The sequence below is a fragment of the Dreissena polymorpha genome, chromosome 9, assembly GCF_020536995.1.
Source record: "Dreissena polymorpha isolate Duluth1 chromosome 9, UMN_Dpol_1.0, whole genome shotgun sequence".
In the NCBI taxonomy this organism is placed as follows: domain Eukaryota; kingdom Metazoa; phylum Mollusca; class Bivalvia; order Myida; family Dreissenidae; genus Dreissena; species Dreissena polymorpha.
In genome coordinates, this window is record NC_068363.1 from 60,626,893 (window position 1) to 60,650,113 (window position 23,221).

Below are 23,221 nucleotides of genomic sequence, written 5' to 3' on the forward strand. Positions count from 1 at the left end.
GCTCAGACTGTTTAGTGTATATCTTTTTCAATATGTAGAAAATCAACAAAAAATATATATAAACACACCAATAATTAGTTGAATATGAATAGTGGAAAATAGTTACATTGGGACAACTACAAAACAACAGGGTTAAAAAGGTTATACAAACATGACAAAGCAGACTACAACAATTTGAAAAGCCATCAACACATATGAGTTGTTATGTAAACTAAACTATTCAAACTCTTTTAAAGGATCTTTTCACGTTTTGGTAAATTGACAAAATTGAAAAAAGTTGTTTCAGATTCGCAAATTTTCGTTTTAGTTATGATATTTGTGAGGAAACAGTAATACTGAACATTTACCATGGTCTAATATAGCCATTATATGCATTTTTTGATGATTTAAAAACCTGAAAATTATAAACGTTGCAACGCGAAACGATTGAAGAATTTGGAGAGTTCTGTTGTTGTCGTTTAATTTTGTAGAACTACGAAGATTGCTTATATAGAATATAAAATACGTCTCCTATGTATATTTGGCAGGATGGCCGAGCGGTCTAATTGGTTTTTACTCCAGGACTCCGGGGGTCACTAGTTCGAGCCCTGCTGCGGGCTACTTAGATCCAATGTTTACATTTATCAATATAATGCATTTAATGACAAACTTCAAAACATGCCAAAATCTGTGAAAAGGCCCCTTTTACACATTAAACTTTGGGGAAAATATCTTTCTTTTTTATATTAATTTTGCATGTTTTTAAAAAACATATTCTCATTAATTCATTCTTCTTATGAATTGTAGTTGCTTTTGACAATATCATTTATTATAACTAAGATAAACATTCTTGATTTGATACTACTTGCTATGTTTGCGTTTACAACCGCTCCATATTTAAAATTCAGTTTAAAAAATAGATCTCTTTAAATGAACACATTATTTTGCTTAAACAAGTCTTTTTTGTTTAAAAAATTTAATTCTTAAACAATCACAATCCCTTTGATCTAATATATTAAGTACTATCTGAAAAGTTAAGTTTCAACATTCACAAATACGTAAAAATAAAGCATGAAAGAAGAAGGAAACAATAATTTTGGTTTTTCAATTATCAAACACAAAAAAGTGAGACAAAGTATGCAAGGAACAGTTATACATGCATTCCATATTATTAATCCTTGCCATGATTAACATAATTAATTCTTAATTGCATGCAGTCAAGAAAATTAAAAGCTTAGTAATTAACATTTAGGCTGCATTAACTATTTGTAATTCAGTTAACAGTTAACAATTCAAAATAAACAGCAAACTATTCCTTGTGATATATAATAACAATTTAGTCATGTAAATTATCTGTGTAGTACACTTGAATACTTCTGGCTAACAAAATACCGAAACAAGAGTGCCATGGTGGCCCAAGGCGCTAACCTGAGTACAATCTATGATAGAAAACAGCTCTGAGACTTTAATGCAATGGCCTTCAAAACTGCCACAGATATTTTCTCTAGATGCTGGCAATTGACAAGAGAGAAAAAGATGATGGTATGACTCGTATTTTACTTGACCTGAAACCTTATGTTAACCTAAAAACTTCTCTAATGCAAGGTCTGTCAAAATCAGATGAAAAATATTGCCATTTATCTAAAAATGTGCAGCTTCATAAGATACACATGCATGCCAAATATCAAGTTGCTATCATCAATATTGCAAAAGTTATTACCAAGGTTAAAGTTTTTAGGACAGACACACACATACAATGTCAGACAAACACAATGACAGACAGACAGACAGGCCAAAAACAATATAACCCCGAACATTCGATCCAGGGGCATACACATATTAATCAAGAAAGTTTTCTCATATTTATGTTAAAAATAACAAATAAAACCAATTGCATGTACAATTTAACTTGATTCTATTTTAAGATCAAAATAGTGCTCAGGAAATTAAAAGAAACAGTCTGTAAGGCCTTCCATTCAAAATATTGATTGTTTTTTATCAAAAAGTACCAACTGCGCATTATGCTAAATTATCTACCCTCACCTTGATCGAATTTACATGCATTTCTAACTCTGTCTAATACAACAAGACATGAACATAAATTGTTGTTGCATATTAAAAACTTCCTTACGCATAAACATTATTACCTTACATTCATGGCAATTTCATGGAAATTTTGTGTTCAAATATTTTAAAGCTTGGGTTATTGACATAAACAAAATTTACAAAATTTGCTGAAAAAGTACGAAATCAGTAGTGTTGTTTTTTCTATATATATATTATTCTTATTAATACTTATCTTATAATATGTTACTTTTATCAATTTTCTAATAATCATAAAATACAGCTGAATACAAATTAGGTTTCTTAAAATTACCAATGTTACCCTTTTTGGAAACAAGTTGTGCATGCTTATTTAAGTGTGCAATATTGACAGCATATTGTGCCTGACTTGTCAACACTTTAAATACGCTAGAAAATGCAGATAATACAGTGTATCATTTTTTCATTTCCCTGTATTATTACATCTCAAGTGTGTTTAAAGTGTACTTTCTTTAAAAAAAATAAAGCTTATAATTAAAAAAAAACACATGTAAGTGCATTCAAGTGTAAGTTTATTGTTTTTCTAGTGAATTGATGAAACATTTTTTTGGAGAGGATGTATGCAGAAAAAACTACAGAACAATATGGTGTCAATACAGCTGTGTTTTATGCATATTTAAGCAGTTTGAGTAAATTAAAGGAAACCTCCTTAGACTTACATAGTAACAAGCTTACGATGAAGATGACACTAAACAAGGATGCACATTGAAACCTTTCTTGTAAACAAAACATCAGAACCAAAACATTACTATACAACAGAAAAACTGGTATTGATCAAGTAAAGATGAATTGGATACTGAATTATCGCAAAACAACAAAAAATTATATAATACACAATACATTTGAATGGATGAAACTTCCATTTTCATTATAATTTGATAAAAATTCAAGATATGGCAATCATAAACAATAAAAATATCATAATATGTACTGTGCCAACAGTTTGATGTAATTGCATTGTATTGCCTACATTCTTCATGCTATCTGTATTCAACCTGCACTTGATTTCAGTTAAAGCCATTGTTTATAAAATGCAATAAAATTCATCTTAAACTGACAACTTACAAAAAGCATTCATAATTTCTGTGCTAGAAGGCTCTTGATATGACGAGATATTATCTCATATAAATACAGTTTACTGCAGACATCACCATCTATTCAATAGAGAGAACATATAAAATGTCCATATTTAATCATGGCAGTTCAAAATTTTCTAGAACTGCTTCTTTAAATTGTGCAGATATTACAAGTTGTTTAAACAGACATACATCTGTGTGAGTAATTATGATGAAGACTCCTAAGAAACCAGTAACAAAACGCAAATTGTCCTCATATTTTGTCACCAAGAGCTTCTATGCACAATATTTATTGCTTTTATAAATTATCATCCATAATATTTTAATATGATATTAAATTGTTTTGCATGTGAATTTATCTGAACGTAATTGATAGTGCCTAGACTTCCATGATTTATAACTTCTTGATACAATTAACATTACAATTACCATAAATTAGTTCATAAAGATTCTGCAATGGTCCACTTTGCAGGATATGTAATTGTCATTAAACGCACATTTGTTTGCCTTGCGCACCTACTGAAAATATTGTTTAGATATTACTACATAAATCATTTTGGAAACCTCTCAATCATTTTGCACATCAACATTAAAAAAATGAAGACAAATGCTTATAATTCATTTGAGTGTTATGCAACAAATATATGCATATTGAGTTGTCATCACATATATGGAAGATAATCTTTACAAACAATAAAATAAAAAAAATGCTGTTTTGCAACACAAAACTCGATAAATTTTAATAAATCCAATTTATATTAATTATGAAATGGAATTAAAACAAAAATAGTTTGACCCTCTTACAAAGCAATTAAAGGATGCACTACAAATGAAGCATAATTAAATGCACTTTAACTTATACTGGCACAAGATCAAATAAACAAAACAATTTTAAAACCGTATACATTAACAAGACTGTACACAATCAAAACACTTAAGTGTCAACAATGATTAAAATGTTAAAGCAAAAACATTTGGTATTCAATATGTCACCATGGTGAGACCTCTTATTATTAATTCCATTATCTTATTCTTCATTTTATATTATGAATTCCTAAATTTATTTGAAAAAAATTCTCCTTTTGAAATCAATTTTAAATAAGGCTATTTGCACTATGCTTTTAAAATTTCTGATTAAAATGTCTTAATTATAACCTATGCAAGCTGGCATAAAGTAAAATTTAATAAGTGTTGTGGAAAAAGTGATGCAAATAATTCAAATTAATCTCATTCTAAATATAAATGGCATGGAACAATAGAACAATTAATATTAAAACATATATAAGGCACTATAATAAGTAGAGGAAATGTTGAAGCACTCACAAAATATCAGTCTTCACCATTTCACAATGTAATTTATCTCACGACATCATGACAATTATGGCCTGGGAAATGATACAACAACAACAGTGAAAGTTACAAATTCTTCCCTTTTTATTCACTAGAGAACATGTTCAGTACAAGCAACAATATAAACAACTGAGATATATATTTACATATACAAAAGTAAAACATAATAAATACATCTGTACATATGTCATGTATCAAATATTTGTGATAAAATATACCGGTACTAGTAAACCAGTACCAGTTATACAATGGTTGAGTGCCAATACAATGGTTGAGTACCTAAGTCATGTCTGATAACGGAACTGTTCAGCAAAAACTACTGTTACACACTATTTTTTATAACTTTTATTAGATATAATTATAGTGTAAACAGTGGTTCCAAATTTCATATCCATTATGAAAATTGTATATGAGCATGGTTTACTTTGACCTGATTTTAAACAGTTTCTACATTACACTATTATTTGACAACGTTCAATTATCAACAAAGTTTTTTCTTACTCAGTAACTGATACCAGATTTCAATAGTTTCTACAGGTGACATTAATGTCTTTTCTAGTTATTTATGGGAAGTTATCTGTTTATTTCTCATGCGTCTTTTGAATGTCAAACATCAATTACGGCATAAAACATTAATAACAACATAACAACTTATTTTCTTGAATACTTATATAGAAGATTGGTGTGTTGTTGTTTACATTTTACAATAAATGAGGTGTGTACTTTCAGTTGGTTTAGTCAAGGAGATCTTGCTGTAATAATCATATGACAATTATATATTTTAAATAAGAATGTTTTTTTAACAACTTGCAAATGATATTGTGATTCGCACAGCAACATTTTTTTAAGTATATCCGATGCATACAACTTTGACTTTAAACTGGATTTTTCTTATCCAGTTTGAAACTTAATATAAATCCTAGAAATTCTATATTATGTTAACTACTTTCTTCGTGACTAAAGAGTTAGGTAATTTTTAAATTCTTTGAAGTTGAAGGACTTTTGTTATCTGTTCCATAAACGTGACAACTGAATTTTACCAGAAACAAGATGAAAATCCACAATTTTCCGGTTCCAGTTGGAAATTATTCAAGACCTGTTAATAAGTTCTACACTAAGAAGGGACAAAAGCTTGATAAACAACATTAAAATAAAATGTGTAACTAGATAACAACATTTAAAATCTAACCAGAAAATAACAACTACAAAAGACCCTGAGAATATAACATAACAAATTGGTTGGTACACACATGCCTAAAACATACTAGCCAAAACTGTAAAACATTTTTCTATGGCATTTAATTGCATAACTTTTTAAAATGTTTTTTTTTCTTGTTTTGGGTATGATAATTTGAAACAAGAGATGTGTTTGTGAGAAACACAATGCCCCCTATTGCGCCCTTTGAGATAAAATTTCAATATATCATTTGGCAGGTTTAGAAATTATCTCCCTTTTAAAGCTTATTGCTTCCCTTGGATTGTATTTGTTTACTTTTGACCTTGAAGGATGACCTTGACCTTTCACCACTCAAAATGTGCAGCTCCATGAGATACACATGCATACCAAATATCAAGTTGCTATCTTCAATATTCAAAAAGTTATGACCAAACTTTAACGAAGGTTAAAGTTTTAGGAAAGAAAAATACAATGATATTTGACCTTTGACCTTGAAGGATGACCTTGACTTTTCACCACTCAAAATGTGCAGCTCCATAAGATACACATGCATGCCAAATATGAAGTTGCTTTCTTCAATATTGCAAAAGGTATCAAACTTTAACCAAGGTTAAAGTTTTGAGACAGAATGACAGAAAGGCCAAAAACAATATACCCCCGATCATTCGATCCGGGGACATAAAAAAGTTTTGTTTTCTAGTCTTCTTTAAATATATGGATAAATAACAAATAACAAGTTTTTGAAAATAAACCAATACAATGATGAAATAATCAATTCTGCTATTTTTCTCATCAGTCATTGCTCAATATGTTTTTAAAACAAAATAGTTTCCAAACAGTAAAAGGAGAGGAAACCTTTAATTATTAGTATATTTCTACCAAGTATGATTTTATTTAGAGACTTTCTGAGAAAATTAAAATATTCTCCAAAATTAGGGTAATGGTCTTGTGTACTTGTTAAAGCATGCACATTGAACAAGATAAATAATATCTAAAGCACATTCAACATTCATGCATAAGTAAATATTACATAATTTTGCAAAGAATAACAAAACATTAAAAGTCTTAACTATTAATAATATAAACATGTAAAATCAAATAATACTATCATAGTTACTCTGGCATAAAGATGACCTAAACAGATGTTTCTATGAGCATTGTTATTAATTAAAATTAATGTTTACGTACGTACCAAATATATTTAGCAGTTTTAGCACATGTTTTCTGTTTTATTTTGTTTTACAAGATTTCATATATTATTTCAGAACAGTACATGACTAAATAATTTAGGAAAGTAATTAAATAGGATGGTATATTTTGGTAAAGAAATGTTTAAAACCTTTAACAAAATTATCAATCTATAAAAATGTATGTTGCCATGACAATTCTCAAATAATTAATAGTGTATGGTTTGTAAAAAGCTTTTTATACAAAATTAATTTGTAATTTTGGACTTCATACAGCTTATACATTCCAATAATAAGTATATTTGTATTCCAATATTAATCAATTGCTTGCACAATTAGTGAAATAACAAAATCACAAAATGTTAAATTGAATAGTATATTTGAAATCTGTATTGCTACCAATCCAAGCTTAGTACAAAAAATTCATTCATCCTGAGATCTATGTATTTACAGACAGAGTATAACATTCCATAATATATACAACCGTTACTGATTGCCCTATGTCCGATATTGTATTGCCATTGTGACACTGTTAATTATTTTTTTGCTGAGAGCGCTGTGTGTTAAGATGAAAGACCCAATACCCTTCTTCCAAGATTATCCATGGTTTCAATTCGATAAGAAAATACAGAGAAATTCACTCATCTTTTAGTCGTCCTTATGTTGTGAAAGTTCTAACTTACAGTGACTTTGCTCAGTACCAATTTTTCATGGGAAGAAACCCACAAATAATAATAACTTGACCTAATTCACTTGACTGAATAAGAATGACTGTTGTGATCTTAAACTGCACTTCATTGGAAAGAAGCTAAAAATCATTAAAAGCGTAACCACATAACAACACAATTTACGTGCCACTAGGATTTTCGATCTTCCGAAAAATTTAGCAATGCTTGTACTACCTCCGCCTCTGCCTCGGCCCTACGCTCTTGTTCCTCTTGGTAACGGCGTTGGCGGTCATCGAAATCTCGCAACTGTCTATTATAGTGATCTATTTGCTGCTGTAAGGAATTGTTTTCTATCTGCAATTAGAAATGGATAAAATCCAAATATTAACAGTGTTATGAATGGTACAAACTTTAAGATTGCCTTATATGAATTTTAATCTTTCTGGAAATAGCAAATGAGTATAACACCAATACAGGCCTTTTCCTGGCCTTTCTACCAGTCCATTTAACGGACCCATTCCTAAACCGATATTGTAAAAAAATCCCAATTAAAAAAAAAAAATCCCACTCAAAAAAGTTTTTTTTCTTTAGAAAGAAGCTTCTAATAATTATTGTATTTCAAATCTATTTCAATAACATCTAACAGAGCATATAACTATAATTTATATGATTTTGTTCTTCAAATTAGAATTATTATAGTTATATTAAATTAATTTTTCCCAAATCAGTGGACTTTTAGCGAGAAAAAATTCCCAATCTTGAAATTGCATTTTTCCCCAAAATGGCAAGGAAAAGGTCGGCAATGTAAGCAGTGAATTCACTACATTTAAAGGGATCTTTTCACGGTTTGGTAAATTGACAAAATTGAAAAAAGTTGTTTCAGATTCGCAAATTTTCGGTTTAGTTATGATATTTGTGAGGAAACAGTATTACTAAACATTTGCCATGGTCTAATATAGCCATTATATGCATCTTTTGACGATTTAAAAACCTAAAAATTATAAAGCGTTGCAACGCGAAACGATTGAATAATTTGGAGAGTGATGTTTTTGTCGTTAAAATTTGTGAAACTACGAAGATTGCTTATATAACATATTAAATACGCATCATATGTATGCTTGGCAGGATAGCTCAGTTGGCTAATGCGTTTTTACTTCAGGATTCCCGGGGTCACTGGTTCAAACCCTGCTGCTGGCTACTTTTTTTTCCTTTTTAAAATTTTATTTTTGATTTTTTACTGGAGCTTTTAAAATTTAATGTTTACATTTATCAATATAAAGCATTTAATGACAAACTTCAAAACATGCCAAAATCTGTGAAAAGGCCCCTTTAAAATCGATCTGCAAGTCTTGCAAAGCTGGTGAATAAATGTATTAATACTTCACACACTAATTGTAGAGAGTAAGGCTAGACAATATTCAAACTTAAACAAAGGTTAGGTGTGAAACTAAACAATTATTTTTAATGAGATATGAAAACGAGAAAACCTGGTTATAGAGAACATCGTTTATCTGCATTTGGAATTTCGTCTGGATCCTTACTATTTAACAACACTTGTGTCACTGTAACTTTGAATTCCTAGACATAAGCTTTAATACTCATTTAATATTCAAAGAAAATCACATCAGGCAAAGCAGAGATGACTTGAACAATAATTATTGTTAATAACGACAAAAAACAAATATAAAAATTTGGCTATCATGACCCTGCACTTTATATAAGTATATCCTCCCATAAACATAATGTTCAACCACAATCTCCATTGTCAAATAATTAGTCCCCATTTGTTTTGTTCTATGAGCTTGGCCGTTTGTTTTTTAACTGGAGATCATGATTATTAGAAAGCATGACTAACAAGAAAAATGAACCCATTTTTACTGCAAAGGAAACCTTTCATACAGGCCCAATTTCAAGACCACTCTACAGGTCCTTGTATACTAACATTTTTGAAGATGCTGAAAAGCACAAGAGACTCCTATGGTTTATAAAGATGAAGGTATCTTAACCCACCTTTGATAATACTTCAACAATTAGAATAAAAATGTCATCAGATAAACACACACACACACATTTTGTTTTCACTTTTTCATTTATCATCTTCATACAATACAGTTTGAAGTCAAATTTGCTGCGTTCCATACAAATTACCACAGCATGGCACACACACACTGTGGTTGCCATTAAAATTTCATCACTTTAAATGACATTGTATTTTTTTTAATAGCAATATTTAAAATTAGACCCATTTAGTTTAAACTGAATTTATAATCAAGTCAATTGTTCAGATTTTAAAGAAGTGAAACTCCCTAACTCAGACGAATGTCAATAACTTGAAAAATAAAGTTCACCCACCTTCTTAAAAATAAGTTTTATTTAAAAAAAAACAAGAAACAGAACGAAAAAAACCAAGCAAAATAATTTTTATACAACTACCAAAACATGGAATATTTTTTTGCATACTAAACGCATGTTAATATGCTATATTCTGGCATAAGAAATTATTTGTTTATTTTTAAAAGGTTACACATAAGACAACAATAGGTAACATGTTTACATATTAATGAACTTTAAAAAAAGTAAATATTTACTAATACAGCAAAAAGAATTTACTAAGATATAGTGTGACGATACAAATAGACAGAAAACCTGACATAAACATACAATCAGTATTCCAAACCCCAATCCAGATGTGTACAGATAGGAGTCCTATGTGCCAGTTTACAATTTAGAGGGACATCAAATATTGAACTGTGTTGTCATTCCCATTATAAATAGCAATACATACAAAACACCACAGTCTTTAAGCTATTATTTAGTAATAATAATATTATTATTATTATTATTACTTTTCAGTTTACAAGAGCCTCTTGTCTAAACAAACTCGCAGACCTTTACAACCTAAGCAAAGCATCTGACGAAAACCTCACTGTCAACCTAATTTAATCCACAATATAACCATTAAAATGGAATTGAAACTTCACTAAACCAAACCTTTTATACACATCAGACCTTCCCAAATACATGCATATGCTAAAAACACAATTTCCAGTAACAGAACCCAGTTTATTTCCTCCTACAAAAGCAGTACCTACACCAGAAAAACCCTGGTAACCTCCATATTGCAATAGCAGGCTGCTTTATCTTTATGCACAGGATGCAGAAAACTGGATCAATAACTGAGTAAGAGCAAGCAGCAATGCAAAGGAGGCCAATGTATGAGTTAGTTCTGTTTCAATGTGGCTGCACCACACTGTTGGGACACTGCAAATCTTGCTTCTTACAGGCTTGCTCTGCACTCTTTACACATATCTGCATTTATTAAATGGATGCATGGACTTCCTTAAATACATACTAACAAATATGCACAATGCTTTACAGCAAAATAGCCTATGCTAAGACTGTTTAAAGCCTCTTTCCTGGTCCAATTATCTTCATGTTATTATGACAAACCTTGGGCAATTCATCTTCAGCAATCTGTACAAAGATTCAGGTGCTGGTTACATCATTTCAATCATAATTATTAATTGCAGCAAATATGACTATGATCATCAAGTCTGGCAGGCTCCTTGCATATTGCCCAGGCTTACCATATCACAGAAGTGATTGTGCCAAGCAAACCACACAAATTGTCCTGAAAAACATAACCAGCAGCTGAAGCACTGATCTCCTGCATAGTGTATTGATTTTCTTTGTCTTTTTGTTTCCTGTTCTGTGGAAAAATTGCCACTTTCTCTAAATCTCCCTGCAAATGTTCTTGCAACCCATGCCATGGTGGCAAGTCATTGGCAGCTGACACATGGTTAGAGCACTCAAAAAGTGTTATTTCTCTGCAAGCATCATGCAGGGGTTTTATTAGAGTGCAGGTAGGACTCTGATGTCATTGTCTTATCAGCCATTCTTATCAGATTAGGCAGCTGTAGATTCCAAGTGATGACCCACACAGGCTTTTGGGGTCATGATGACTAGCTTGCTAACAACGGAAGCCTGGGTATTTGACGCCTGGGTATTTTTCCGCAGCAGAATTATGGATAATGCGGCACACTCATGCATTTGAACTTGAAAACAAATTATCGTGCACATGCCTGCTTGGAAATCAGCATATGGGCAATTCAGATAGACCACAAACATGTGCCGTGCTTCTGAGACTGATGCCTTTGTGCGTCTCCATGGACACCAGGACAAAGAACCGAACAGTTTCCGAGACTGCAAACCTAACATGGCGGACTAGTGTGGAACATACGGGCTCAAAAGCTTGCATGATAAATTCAATCCAGCAAGTTATGAACATTCTGCATTCAGAATGTCTTTTAATGCACATGTATGGTGCAATTCAAAATCAAAATACATTTCCTGACTAAAAAATTCTCTTTGTTGTAATTATAACCACTGATCACTACAATGTCAATTTAATTTTGGAATTTATATAACAGCAGTCTGGTAACAGATTGGTAATGCTGCTAGCAATCAAATTACTATTTTGACAAATAGCCAAATCTGTAAAATTCTACAATCATATAATGTTTGCTTGTGGTGATGTATCTGTATGCAAAATTGCTAATTGTGTTTGCTGTGCTAAAATAAACACTTGAAATATTACACAGAAACCATACCAAAACCAGAAATGGGCATTATTTTGTGGAAAACATGTGTTATTTTCACACCTTCATCTTGAGCACTTAAATAATTTGAAAACATTTATTCCTGAAAGAGTCGAAGTGGACAAGAAGATTCTAACCTAGAGCCCTTGAGCTGTGAAAACCATGCAGCTCTGCATACACAAGACAAATCAACCAAATATTAATCAATGATCACCTACTGAGAAACATTTAAAAACTTGCCAATAAATTGCCATTATTTTTACACTAAAATCAGCAGTTCCTGTTAAATTGTTAGAAAATTGCATTTTTTTTGCAATTGAGCTCTATGTTGCTTGAAAAAAATAAGAGAAAAAACATTTGTATTTCTAAGTTTAGAAGTATGCATTAACATATATAATTAAATCAACAAAACAAAGTGAATTCATAATGCTCCATAACCCTTTTCAAATCAGACTAAAAATGACCCTCTTGCAATGTTGGAAATGCATGTTTGAAATTCCCGGACAACCCAACTTTTACTACCTTCTAATTGACTGAACAGAAGAGCTCTTCAAAGGGAGAAGATTGTATGAGTTTATCCAATAATGCAGACAAGTACATCTTTTGTAAATGAACTTGTGAAATTGTACACAATCTTTATGCACATTTGAGTCGTAATGTGCAAGTGTTCATTAAATGCAAAGCTTAATTTAATCCTTTCATCACGGACAATGTAAGGATTTTAATAACACGTCCCCATACTGGCGCAATAAAACAGGATATTTAAATCTAATGTCTGTAAAGTCAGCATTTTCCTTAGAAGTTATTTAGTTAATTAAGTTTTTCATAGGAAATAAAATTAATCTGCCACTTGTGTTACAATTTTAAGCATCTTGTAATTTGGTGTCGAAAACTAATAATTCTCACACTTAAAATGTATTTATTTAATTATGTTTTCCAGTGAGAAATATTTCATCACGGATTGTGTAGCATACAGATGCATTACAGGCATTAGAATTTCTTTTAAAATGTATACCAGGTTATAAAAGCAGTTTTAAATTAACATTGCCAAGATATCTTTAAAAATCAGGGAGGGATTTTACCTATGATTAACAAATATATTAGCCAAATGTAAATGTGAAAGCCAAATATATTGTGAAATATATTTTTTATGTGTTTACAAATAAAGAATACATCTAAATTGGTACACTGAATGTATATCATATTTCATAGGGTGCAGGCAATCTGATATATTAAATTGAAATGATACATTTGCAGAGAACGGTTCTGTTAGTACACATTATGAACTACCAGCCCACATGCAAACAATAGACATTAAAACTTACCATTGCTCTCTCAGCATCATATTCTATTGCACCGATTCCATCCAATCTGTTTAGATCAACCCACCCTCGCCATATTACACATACGCCGTTGAGAATAAACTGTGATTTTAAGTGAACCTGAAAGATTATGGAAGTGTAAATTGCAGTGCACATCATATACATGACATATAACTTAAGAAATATTATTAATTTATTATTATCAATCAAAAAGACACTGTTATCAATTTTATAAAGGTTTAATCAAAAATCAAAAACCGGCCACGTGCATTCACTTGACATATCCGATGACGTAAATGATATGTCGGTTTCGATTCGTAAAATATCAAATCGGACATATTATGATTTTCTCTTATTTACAAAAAACAAACATTTTAATTTAAACTATTTCAGATGTGGAAATGAATGAACATGCAGTAGCAAACGCCATTATAACGCGTAACGCCATAATGAGTAGTTCCGAATGACGTAGTTTTTTAAACGCGGTGACAATGCCCTTTAAATTAACATTTTCACAGGTGGGCAAAGTCTATTCTACTATTCTAATTTTCTTACAACTAATTAAAGGCACGATATAAAAAATATATCGGTCAGTGCTGCTTGAACTTTATTTTTTGTAATCTTGTAATTTTAATTGATCGAAAATTAAAGGAAATAGCAACGACAAGCTAGAATAGAAGGGGTTTTCTCGGATTTTAACTGAAGTTATCCCCGCCCCTCTTCAAAGATCCATTTGATATATATTTCTAATAATTGAACTGCATTTTGGAATAGATTTTTTTCCACAATAAAATGACATATTCATGCTGGTCATTGTTTTGCTCGCTTCCGACAAAAAAGTGTTATTGCTGGTTCGTCGGTTACAGAACATTTTACATGAAACACTCATAATGCACACGCCGATTCCTTATAGGAACTTAATGAAGGCGCTTAAATGTTCACCTTAAATTATTTTTCATCTTCAACTCTTTACTATATTCATACGAATCACGTATCATGTTATTTAAAAAATACGCGCGGTACTAAGATGAAGTCTGCAATACCAATTACACCCGTACATACTATCGGAGGGTGACTCAGATACATGAACTATTGTTCCCGAACATATGGATACTCAATTTAAAAGGTTGCGATGCCAGTGCATTTTCATTTCTCAACAACTGAGTTACCTTTCTAGTTCAGTTAGTCCATAAGTCAAACGTCGTGCGTGAATCGACGAGCTTTTTTATCGCGAAATCGTGAAATTCATTTTACCGAGATTCCATGCAAAAATCAAACAGATTTTCAACAATTCATTCAAATTGTCGCGTAATTAAAATAAATTGTTCCATCGGGTCGTAACATATTGCCTTTTCCATGACCAGATGTAAGGGGCAAGTCAATCAATTATAAAAGAAATTGTTGAATTCACTGACTAGCGAGTCAAAAAGCGATCAAAAGGTCCCTGTTAATACCGTTAGGAACACTTCATATTACGCAACCCCTATTACCAAAACAATAGAAAAAAAAGCACCGCACGTGCGACTTTTCATTTTTATTTCACACTCAACGGACAACCCGTCGTGTTATTAACTTTTCAACAGTAGTTTGTCGTCCAATTAAAGATCACCCGTAAGATTTATGACGTAAAGTAGTTAATCATTCCATAACCATCTTTGAACTCGAATCGCTTTCGTGTATGCGACGGTTCTAATAAAAATATACAATAGTTTGATTACTTTAAAGTAACAATCACGCTCAAAAATATCGAATATTTCGTTAAATAAAGCTAACCCATAAAAAAATCAATGTTCCTTTTAGCAAATTGCAAAATTTCAACGTTAGATGTTGTCTGGTAGAATTGATTTAACGAGATACAAAATGCTCGTTTTTATTTTTTGTGGCCACAAATAATTCCATTTATATCTCCCGTGAAATATCCGAACATTTACGGGCGAACACGAGATTGGATACGGTAAGCGTCGGAAGCATGACGTAGCTCTCATTAATAATCATTCTGTGAAATCAAAATGAATTATGGGTAAATGGAACTTAGCGAATGCGAAAATGGCTTGTATAAATTATGCAAATGAACGCAACCCGAATGAATCCGATCCTGACTCGAAAGCGAAAGTAGATTACATCGTGGAACGATATTTAGATATTTAGATGCTTAAAACTTGCCGAATGCTTGTAATTTAACGTTTTTACATTAATGTTACTTGTTTTTAGGGTCTTCCTATTGTAATTAACCATCGTATGGTACTACTTGTTGTCGAATGTTTTTATATAGCATAATACAGTAGCCGTATGTATTGGTGAGCGTGATAGTGACTTTAATATCGTTTTATTAATTATTATGTAACTTTGCTTTAAAGGGGCCTTTTCACAGATTTTGGCATATTTTGAAGTTTGTCATTAAATGCTTTATATTGATAAATGTAAACATTGGATCTTAAAAGCTCCAGTAAAAAATCAAGAATAAAATTAAAACAAGGAAAAAAGTAGCCGGTACCAGGGCTCGAACCAGTGACCCCCGGAGTCCTGGAGTTAGTCTGAAGTAAAAGCGCTCAAGCCCTCTCGACTATTCCGCCGAGTATACACGGAAAAAGTATTTTATACCTTTTATAAGCAATCTTCGTAGTTTCGTAAATTTAAACGACAACAACAGAACTCTCCAAATTATTCAATCGTTTCGCGTTGCAACGCTTTTTAATTTTTAGGTTTTCAAATTGTCAAAAGATACATATAATGGCTATATTGGACTCTGGTAAATGTTCAGTAATACTGTTTCCTCACAAATTTCATAACTAAAACGCGAATCTGAAACAACTTTTTTCAATGTTGTCAATTTACCAAACCGTGAAAAGATCTCTTTAACCGAATGCTTTCAAAACGTTGTACAAGCAAAACGAGTTAAGGTTTTGCTTGTGTACTTTCCACATTTACATTATCAAACTCTCAACGAATACTCGTGATCAACTTGCAACACAAAAATATAAAGCATTGCCATTCGTTCAATAAAGGATATTTTAATATTTAATATAATATAACGGCCGTCGTTTTTACGAATCAACGTCTAAAGAGTCTAATCAAGGGAGAATAACGCTGCATGCGGCGCCTCTTGACGGAGTTGTATGGTTATGAATAGCCTGCCGCTTTCAGCGATACTAATGCTAAGCGACGACGTTGTTTAATATGTCCTCCAACTATTGTTTAACGGTATTTTTTTTTTAATTCTTCAAATTCGTCGAGAACATTAGTATTTATAATTTATCATTCGATTATTGCTCGTTACGTAATATAACATTACGAACATATACATGCAAGTCAACTGTTGTAAAGTAATAGATGATTCCGACTAAACCATAATGTCCTGGACATTTAATAGTCTGAAAAGGCGCGTCAACAAAAATATTTGATTTTTTGAACGTATTTATATTTGCATTTGATAAAAAGATGTCTTTAAATACCGGATTAATGTCTAAAGTTGGGTCCGTTTAAAAAAATCACCCGTATCAAACATTTGAACTATTGTCGGAAATCGTGTAAAATATGACGACAAATATTTGATGAACTGTTCATTACATTCACGAACATATTATGTCTGACACTGCGGCGAATGTAAGCGATAGGAAACGTTATATTGACGGATTTTTTTTATGTCAACAACGACAATGACGAATATTTTACCTTGCCTGGCTCCCTGTCGAAATCCACAAAATCTGACGTTGCCAATCTGTCGTCGGGATTTTCTGACCATGAATTAGATGTGAATTCTAAATGAAGATTTAATCCTGTGGCAACAAACGCCTGAAAATATTTATAATAAAAACAATTATAACTTTTAAACAAGATCGTATCAGAAAATAGTGCTTAAAAATAAAATGTAGATTTAAATAATTAACACTTTGATAGAATGGTCTAATGTGATACTTTATGTTGTGTTTGCTACAGGGACCAACAATACCAATGATTTTATCGTCAGTTTCTCTTTTTCACGTTACATACGTGCACGCGAGGATAGCAAAATCGTTTTGCCGGCAGAAATACCCAAACGTACGCTGTATTCACGTACACCATTAAAAGCGTATTCTAAATTATGTAGTAAAAACATGTTACCAAATCTCGCTTTATACATAACATATTTAATTCAAGATTAGCTTTGTTTCTTCTTACAAACAACAAAAGCGCGATCATTTTTTAATTAATTAGAAAAAGTAAATACTCAAATTTACTGCATGTAATTTACATGTCATACACGTGTTCTAAGTGTATTATATATTTAATTTATCATATTATTACATTCAATAATTTTTTATGAACCGGTTGTTTTTCCGGAATTCAATCATGATAAAGTAGTACAATTTATTTAACTTTGGCTAACATATGATAAAGATTATCGAGATTTGTGCTACAATTGTTTGATACCGACAAGCGGAACAGAATTGACAAAGGAGCTGCCTTTCTGCGTGAAATATTATTGTTTATTGAATGGCTAATAAGAGCGGAAGTAAGAAACGATTCTTAAGGACAATATATAGTTTTATACTCGGCATGTATTATGTTTACATGCACTAATATTTGATTGATAAATGCCGATTAAGTCTATGTATTGTGACCAGCTAAAAGGAAAAATTAATACAAACAGAACATAGAGAATAAACACAGAAAATATAGTAACTTAAACTTTGATAAATTTCTACATAAAAACGGCACTGTGTGTTTTTTTCCTTGTAAATACCTTGATGTGTATGTTATATACACAATTCATTATATGAACGAAATAATGTTAAACGCCGACGTAAGTTAAGTGTAAATAGAGTTCAAAACGTGAGCGATAATTAATTGCGGACGTACGTTTTTCTTTCCACGAAAAGTACATTTTGTTCCGCGTAGCAACATCATGTTAATAGTTGTAACTTTTATTTAAATCACAATAATGAGTACATGTATTTGCTTCTTCATTTAAATTATCACTCGCTATTAATATCTCGCATTTATAGCATACATGACAATCCCATTCGTTATTCATGGCTAATATACCGTGAAATACCTACAATTTATAAAGCAAGTAGTGTACATGTATATCTGCGTTAAGCGCTGAGCTGTAATATACTTACTAGATCCGCATGGCCCTCTCGACATTCCGTTTGAAATCTCAACTGTCTTTCTTCTAAAGGTCTATCTTTGAATCCTGTGTACTTTACCTGAAAATAAATTATATTATATATATCCTCACAACAAGTAATCCACAATAGTATTATTCCACCACCTTTATTATGTAAAAATTAAACTCCGCGTTAACGAAACTAAACTTCCGGGTGATTTTAATTAAACTGACCTCCCCATCTCGCGCAAGTTTTCTAAACAATTCATCGTTATCAAATCTTTGTCGTTGGTCAGGAACAACTCTTGGCATGACTCTATAAAAGTTTTTAGTAACTTGTCCGATCACTGTGTCCGTTTCAAATGGCAACATGCTTAAACTGAGACACTTCATTCAACTTACTGAACAAAATACGCTGTGACTCGTGTATGACTTAACCTCTCATATGATTGGCTGATAAAAATACTCCGTGAGAAATCGTACGATTTACGGATTTTTCCGAATTGCCATATATGGTAACATTCGGTAAAATCCGTATCTTACGGAGATGATGGGTATTTACGTCAGAACATATATCGACCAATGAGAACGAGTATGCTAATTGATTGAAATAAATATTATTATCATGTTCCAAATAAGGTGTTGCATACGTCACAGATGATGAATATTCATTAGTCTTCCATTGTAGGGATTGTCTGACCTGAATACCGTGAGATTTATTTTACTACGAGTGGGTAATTGAGTGCTGTTAGCGTATTTCAGTGGAACGAATGTTTTGATAGTTGTTTGCGTGGTGTAAAACAACAGATGTTATTGTAAAACGTGTTATTAAAAGTTTGTTTACGCCTAAATATTGACTAACATTAGAAAAATGCATATGATCTTTATACAATTATCGATCACGATGATGTTGTTTTGATTATTTTGACTGCGTCTTGGAGAATACTAAATTTTCTAAATTGTTAGGTGTAAAAACAAAATATTGTCAAAAACTTGTTGACAACGAGATTTTAAACCCGCATTTCTATCAAAAAGGCTGAGCATGAAAACACGCCTCTCATGAACAAAGAGTGAATGAGCAATTGTTTATTGTAGAGGATTGGTAGACTTTAAAAAAAAAACATAAAAATTGCTCATACTGCACATGCCTGCACCCTGAACAAATTCTTGCTTCTGTTTTGTCCGCAAACGGCTTATGTCATGTCAACATAGTCTTTCAAATAGATTGTATTATAATATTATTGTCAAAACATTATTTTATCATCATGCGGGAATTTAGCGGGGTGTAATTTGTAATGTCCTAATAAAATCTGTACCTGGACACGCGGCCGGAGGCTTACTAAAATCACATAACAAATTCGGGGAAAACGTTTTAAAAGCCGAGTCAACAGTATGTATATTTTTTCATAAAAAATAACTTTGATACATGGACAATGATAATATGTTTTTGTTTACAATAGTTATTGCATATATATACGTCCAAATTACTAAACGGGATTTTACACCCTGCAAAATGTTTTTTTTGTCATGAAATCCTACGATGATCTGGAGTCAGCACTATATGATTCGCATCGTCTGGGAAATCGGTCTAAGTCTTATGCGACCAGCTTAGCATCAGAAAAGACTGCAAAGTCACGCAGAGTGGTAAGGGTCTATCTTGTCCGCTTTAAAGTAACGCAACGTTTCGTGGCCTGGTGTAGGGACAAAAAGGGAAAAAGCTCCTTACCAGACTGTTCGTATGCGCAGATTGGTCTAGAGCTATCCTGACCGCATTTGACATAAAACCCATTTTCGCATAATGCAGCTCATACGATGCTACTATTTTCGTCGTGCCTCAGAAAGTTGTTATTCTGTTACTTTATTGCATACTTTTAATATATGTGTACAATTGCATTACAAATGTATTTGCTTTTGGATATAAAATTTGTTTTAAGTATTTGAGTATTTGGTTACAATAACATATTTTTTGCAATAAACAATGGCAAGAATGAATTAGGTTACATTGCATTTACTTACTTGTTCTGCCCCAGAAAGTTGTTATGCAGTTTCTTTTTTCCACCATAAAGCATTGAATAATGAGATTGCAATTACCGGTTAATCGAATCAAAACTGTCTTTTATTTCTTTTTAATTTGAATCAGAAAGACATTTGTATACGAAGTCAATTTTTATGTACTTTTGATTATTATGACTGCGTCTTGGAGAATACTAAAGTTTCTAAACTGTAGGTGTGATAACAAAATATTGTTAAAAACTTGTTTACAACGAGATTTTAAACCCGCATTTCTATCAAAAAGGCTGAGCATGAAAACACGCCTCTCATGAACAAAGAGTGCATGAGCCCCGGTTTATTATATAGGATGGGTAGACTCAAAAACATAAAAAGATTACTACTCCTCCACATACTGCACATGCCTGCAACCTGAACACATTCTTGCTGCCTTTTTCCGCAAAAGGCTTATGTCATGTCAACATAGTCTTTAAAAGAATAGATTTTATTTTAATATTCTTGTCGAATCATTATTGTATCCTGATCATCGTGCGGGGGCGCAGCGGGGTGTTATTTGTAATGTCCTTATAAAAACTGTACATGAACACGAGACCGATTGCTTTTCTAAGTGCACATAATAAATTTGGGACGAAACGTTAAGGCGATTTAACAGTATTGTTTTTGCATACAACAATAAATATGATACATAAAAAATGAAAATATGCTGTTGTTGCTTTTTTTATAATAGTTTTGCATATACGTTTACAACATTAAACGGGATTTTTACACCCTGCAAAACGTTGTTTTTTTTTGTTATGAAATCCATTACGATGACCTGGAGTCAGCACTATGATTCGCTTCGTCTGGAAATGGGTCAAAGTCATATGCGACCAGCTTAGCTCCAGAACGGACTGCAAAGTAACGCAGAGTGTTCAGGTGCTATCTTGTCCGCTTTAAAGTAACGCAATGTTTCGTGGCCTGATGTAGCGACATCAAAGCTCCTTACCAGACTGTGCCACTGCGCAGATTGGTCTGGTCCTATCCTGACCGCATTCGGCATAAAACCCATTTTCGCATGACGCAGCTCATACGATGCTCGTTTTTTCGTCGTTCCTCAAAAAGTTGTTATTCTATTTCTTTATTGCATAATAGGTCATTGGATAATTTGTCCTTTAATTAATATATTTGTACTATTTCATTATTTGCTTTTGGAAATAAAATACGTTTTAAGTATTGAAGTATTAGGTTACAATGACATATTTTTTGCATAAACAATTGCAAGAATGAATTAGGTTACATTGCATTTACTTACTTGTTCTGCCCCAGAAAGTTGTTATGCTGTTTCTCTTTTGCATCATAAAGCATTGAATAATGAGTTTGCAATTACCGGTTAATCGAATCAAAACTGTCTTTTATTTCTTTTTAATTTGAATTTGAAAGACATTTGCGTACGAAGTCAATTTTTATGCACTTAAGTGTGCTAGTAATTAATTCTGGTAAGTGTGAGGATTGATGCGTCTTTCAATTGGTTTTTAACCTACTTTTTGGCATTTACCGTCACACGTGTTGGTTTACAAATTTTATTAACAACAAGTAAATACATAATTATTTATTAAAACGACATCTTCGATGACATATCGAGTTCCGAAATGGCGACACAATTTCAAGTTTAACGTTTGTGATATTTTTTAAAGTGGCATGCACTTGTCTTTTGAATATGGCACTGTGCATACAGAGAAACATAAAAACATGTAAGATCAAATACATCATTAAACTGAAGTACAGTACCTCCAGACGAAGGCTAAATATGTGAATGTTCTTGTCTTCATTTTATTTTGTTATTACATTTTACCTTATTACATCTTTCTGACTAGACACAATATTATAACTTCTAATTCTGTGACATGTGACAGTGGGTTAAGATAGTTAGATAGTCGATAGGTAGAAATCTGTCCAGTAATCATCGGGTTGCTCGTCTCGAAGTAAAGCCTCATTCTTCATATATTGTTCTGTTTAAAACCAGCACAAGTGACTCGCTATTTGAGTTTGTGTAAATAATCACACATCTGCAGACAGTTATAGCACGACCTCGATTTTTAGGCCGGGAAATGAAAGGCACAATTAAATCCATCATCATGTGACCCCACCACCCGATGTTCGTGGGGTATTTTACTTATTACCCGTATATATGTGTATATGCACCCCATGTATTGTCACAATGAGACCATTTGTGAAGCTATTGGTTTATTTCAGATATTTTATTTGTGCCCATATCGTATACAGCACGCCTTCTCATTTTCGCTCTTAAACCAGACCCCTGTGAAATGTGGCTTTGAATAAAAGCACGACTAAACCATAGTAAACAATGCAACATGACTGGTGTTGTTGAAGTTCCGTCGACAAGACCCTTTGTCATATCGCGGGAAAAATACGGAAGCAATATTTCCATACGCATGCGCAACAAAATAAAAACAAAGTAAAATGGCGTTAAACAGAACTACGAAGTAAAAACAAATAGTATTTTTTGCAGTAACATCGCGTTAATATTGCATATTTTAGCAATCCCTCATATGCCTCATTTCCAACAATGCTTGATCTTGAGGTAGTACCCGAAAGATCACTCGGAAACGAGCAATGGGAGTTTATTTTGGGTAAGATCTATCGTTGTTATTCATTATGCAAA

General features: G+C 32.1%; 2 protein-coding genes across 4 annotated transcripts in view; one reads left to right on the plus strand and one right to left on the minus strand.

The window, feature by feature from the left end:
* Positions 1 to 18,976, minus strand: part of LOC127846382 (protein big brother-like) — a 62,241-nt gene extending 43,265 nt beyond the window's left edge. The window contains exons 1-5 of the mRNA XM_052377592.1: positions 18,784 to 18,976; positions 18,563 to 18,649; positions 17,133 to 17,252; positions 13,464 to 13,580; positions 7,775 to 7,894 (exon numbers count right to left, since the gene is read on the minus strand). Of these exons, the coding sequence (XP_052233552.1) occupies positions 7,775 to 7,894; positions 13,464 to 13,580; positions 17,133 to 17,252; positions 18,563 to 18,649; positions 18,784 to 18,942 (603 nt within the window). The 5' untranslated portion in view covers positions 18,943 to 18,976. The remainder of the gene's footprint in view (positions 1 to 7,774; positions 7,895 to 13,463; positions 13,581 to 17,132; positions 17,253 to 18,562; positions 18,650 to 18,783) is intronic.
* Positions 18,977 to 23,009: 4,033 nt separating this feature from the next.
* Positions 23,010 to 23,221, plus strand: part of LOC127846381 (phagosome assembly factor 1-like) — a 60,260-nt gene continuing 60,048 nt past the window's right edge. For all 3 annotated transcript variants that reach the window (XR_008033483.1, XR_008033484.1, XM_052377591.1), the window contains exon 1: positions 23,010 to 23,189. Coding sequence is in view for 1 of the 3 variants with exons in the window: in XM_052377591.1 (XP_052233551.1) it covers positions 23,126 to 23,189 (64 nt within the window). In the remaining 2 variants the exon portion in view is untranslated. The remainder of the gene's footprint in view (positions 23,190 to 23,221) is intronic.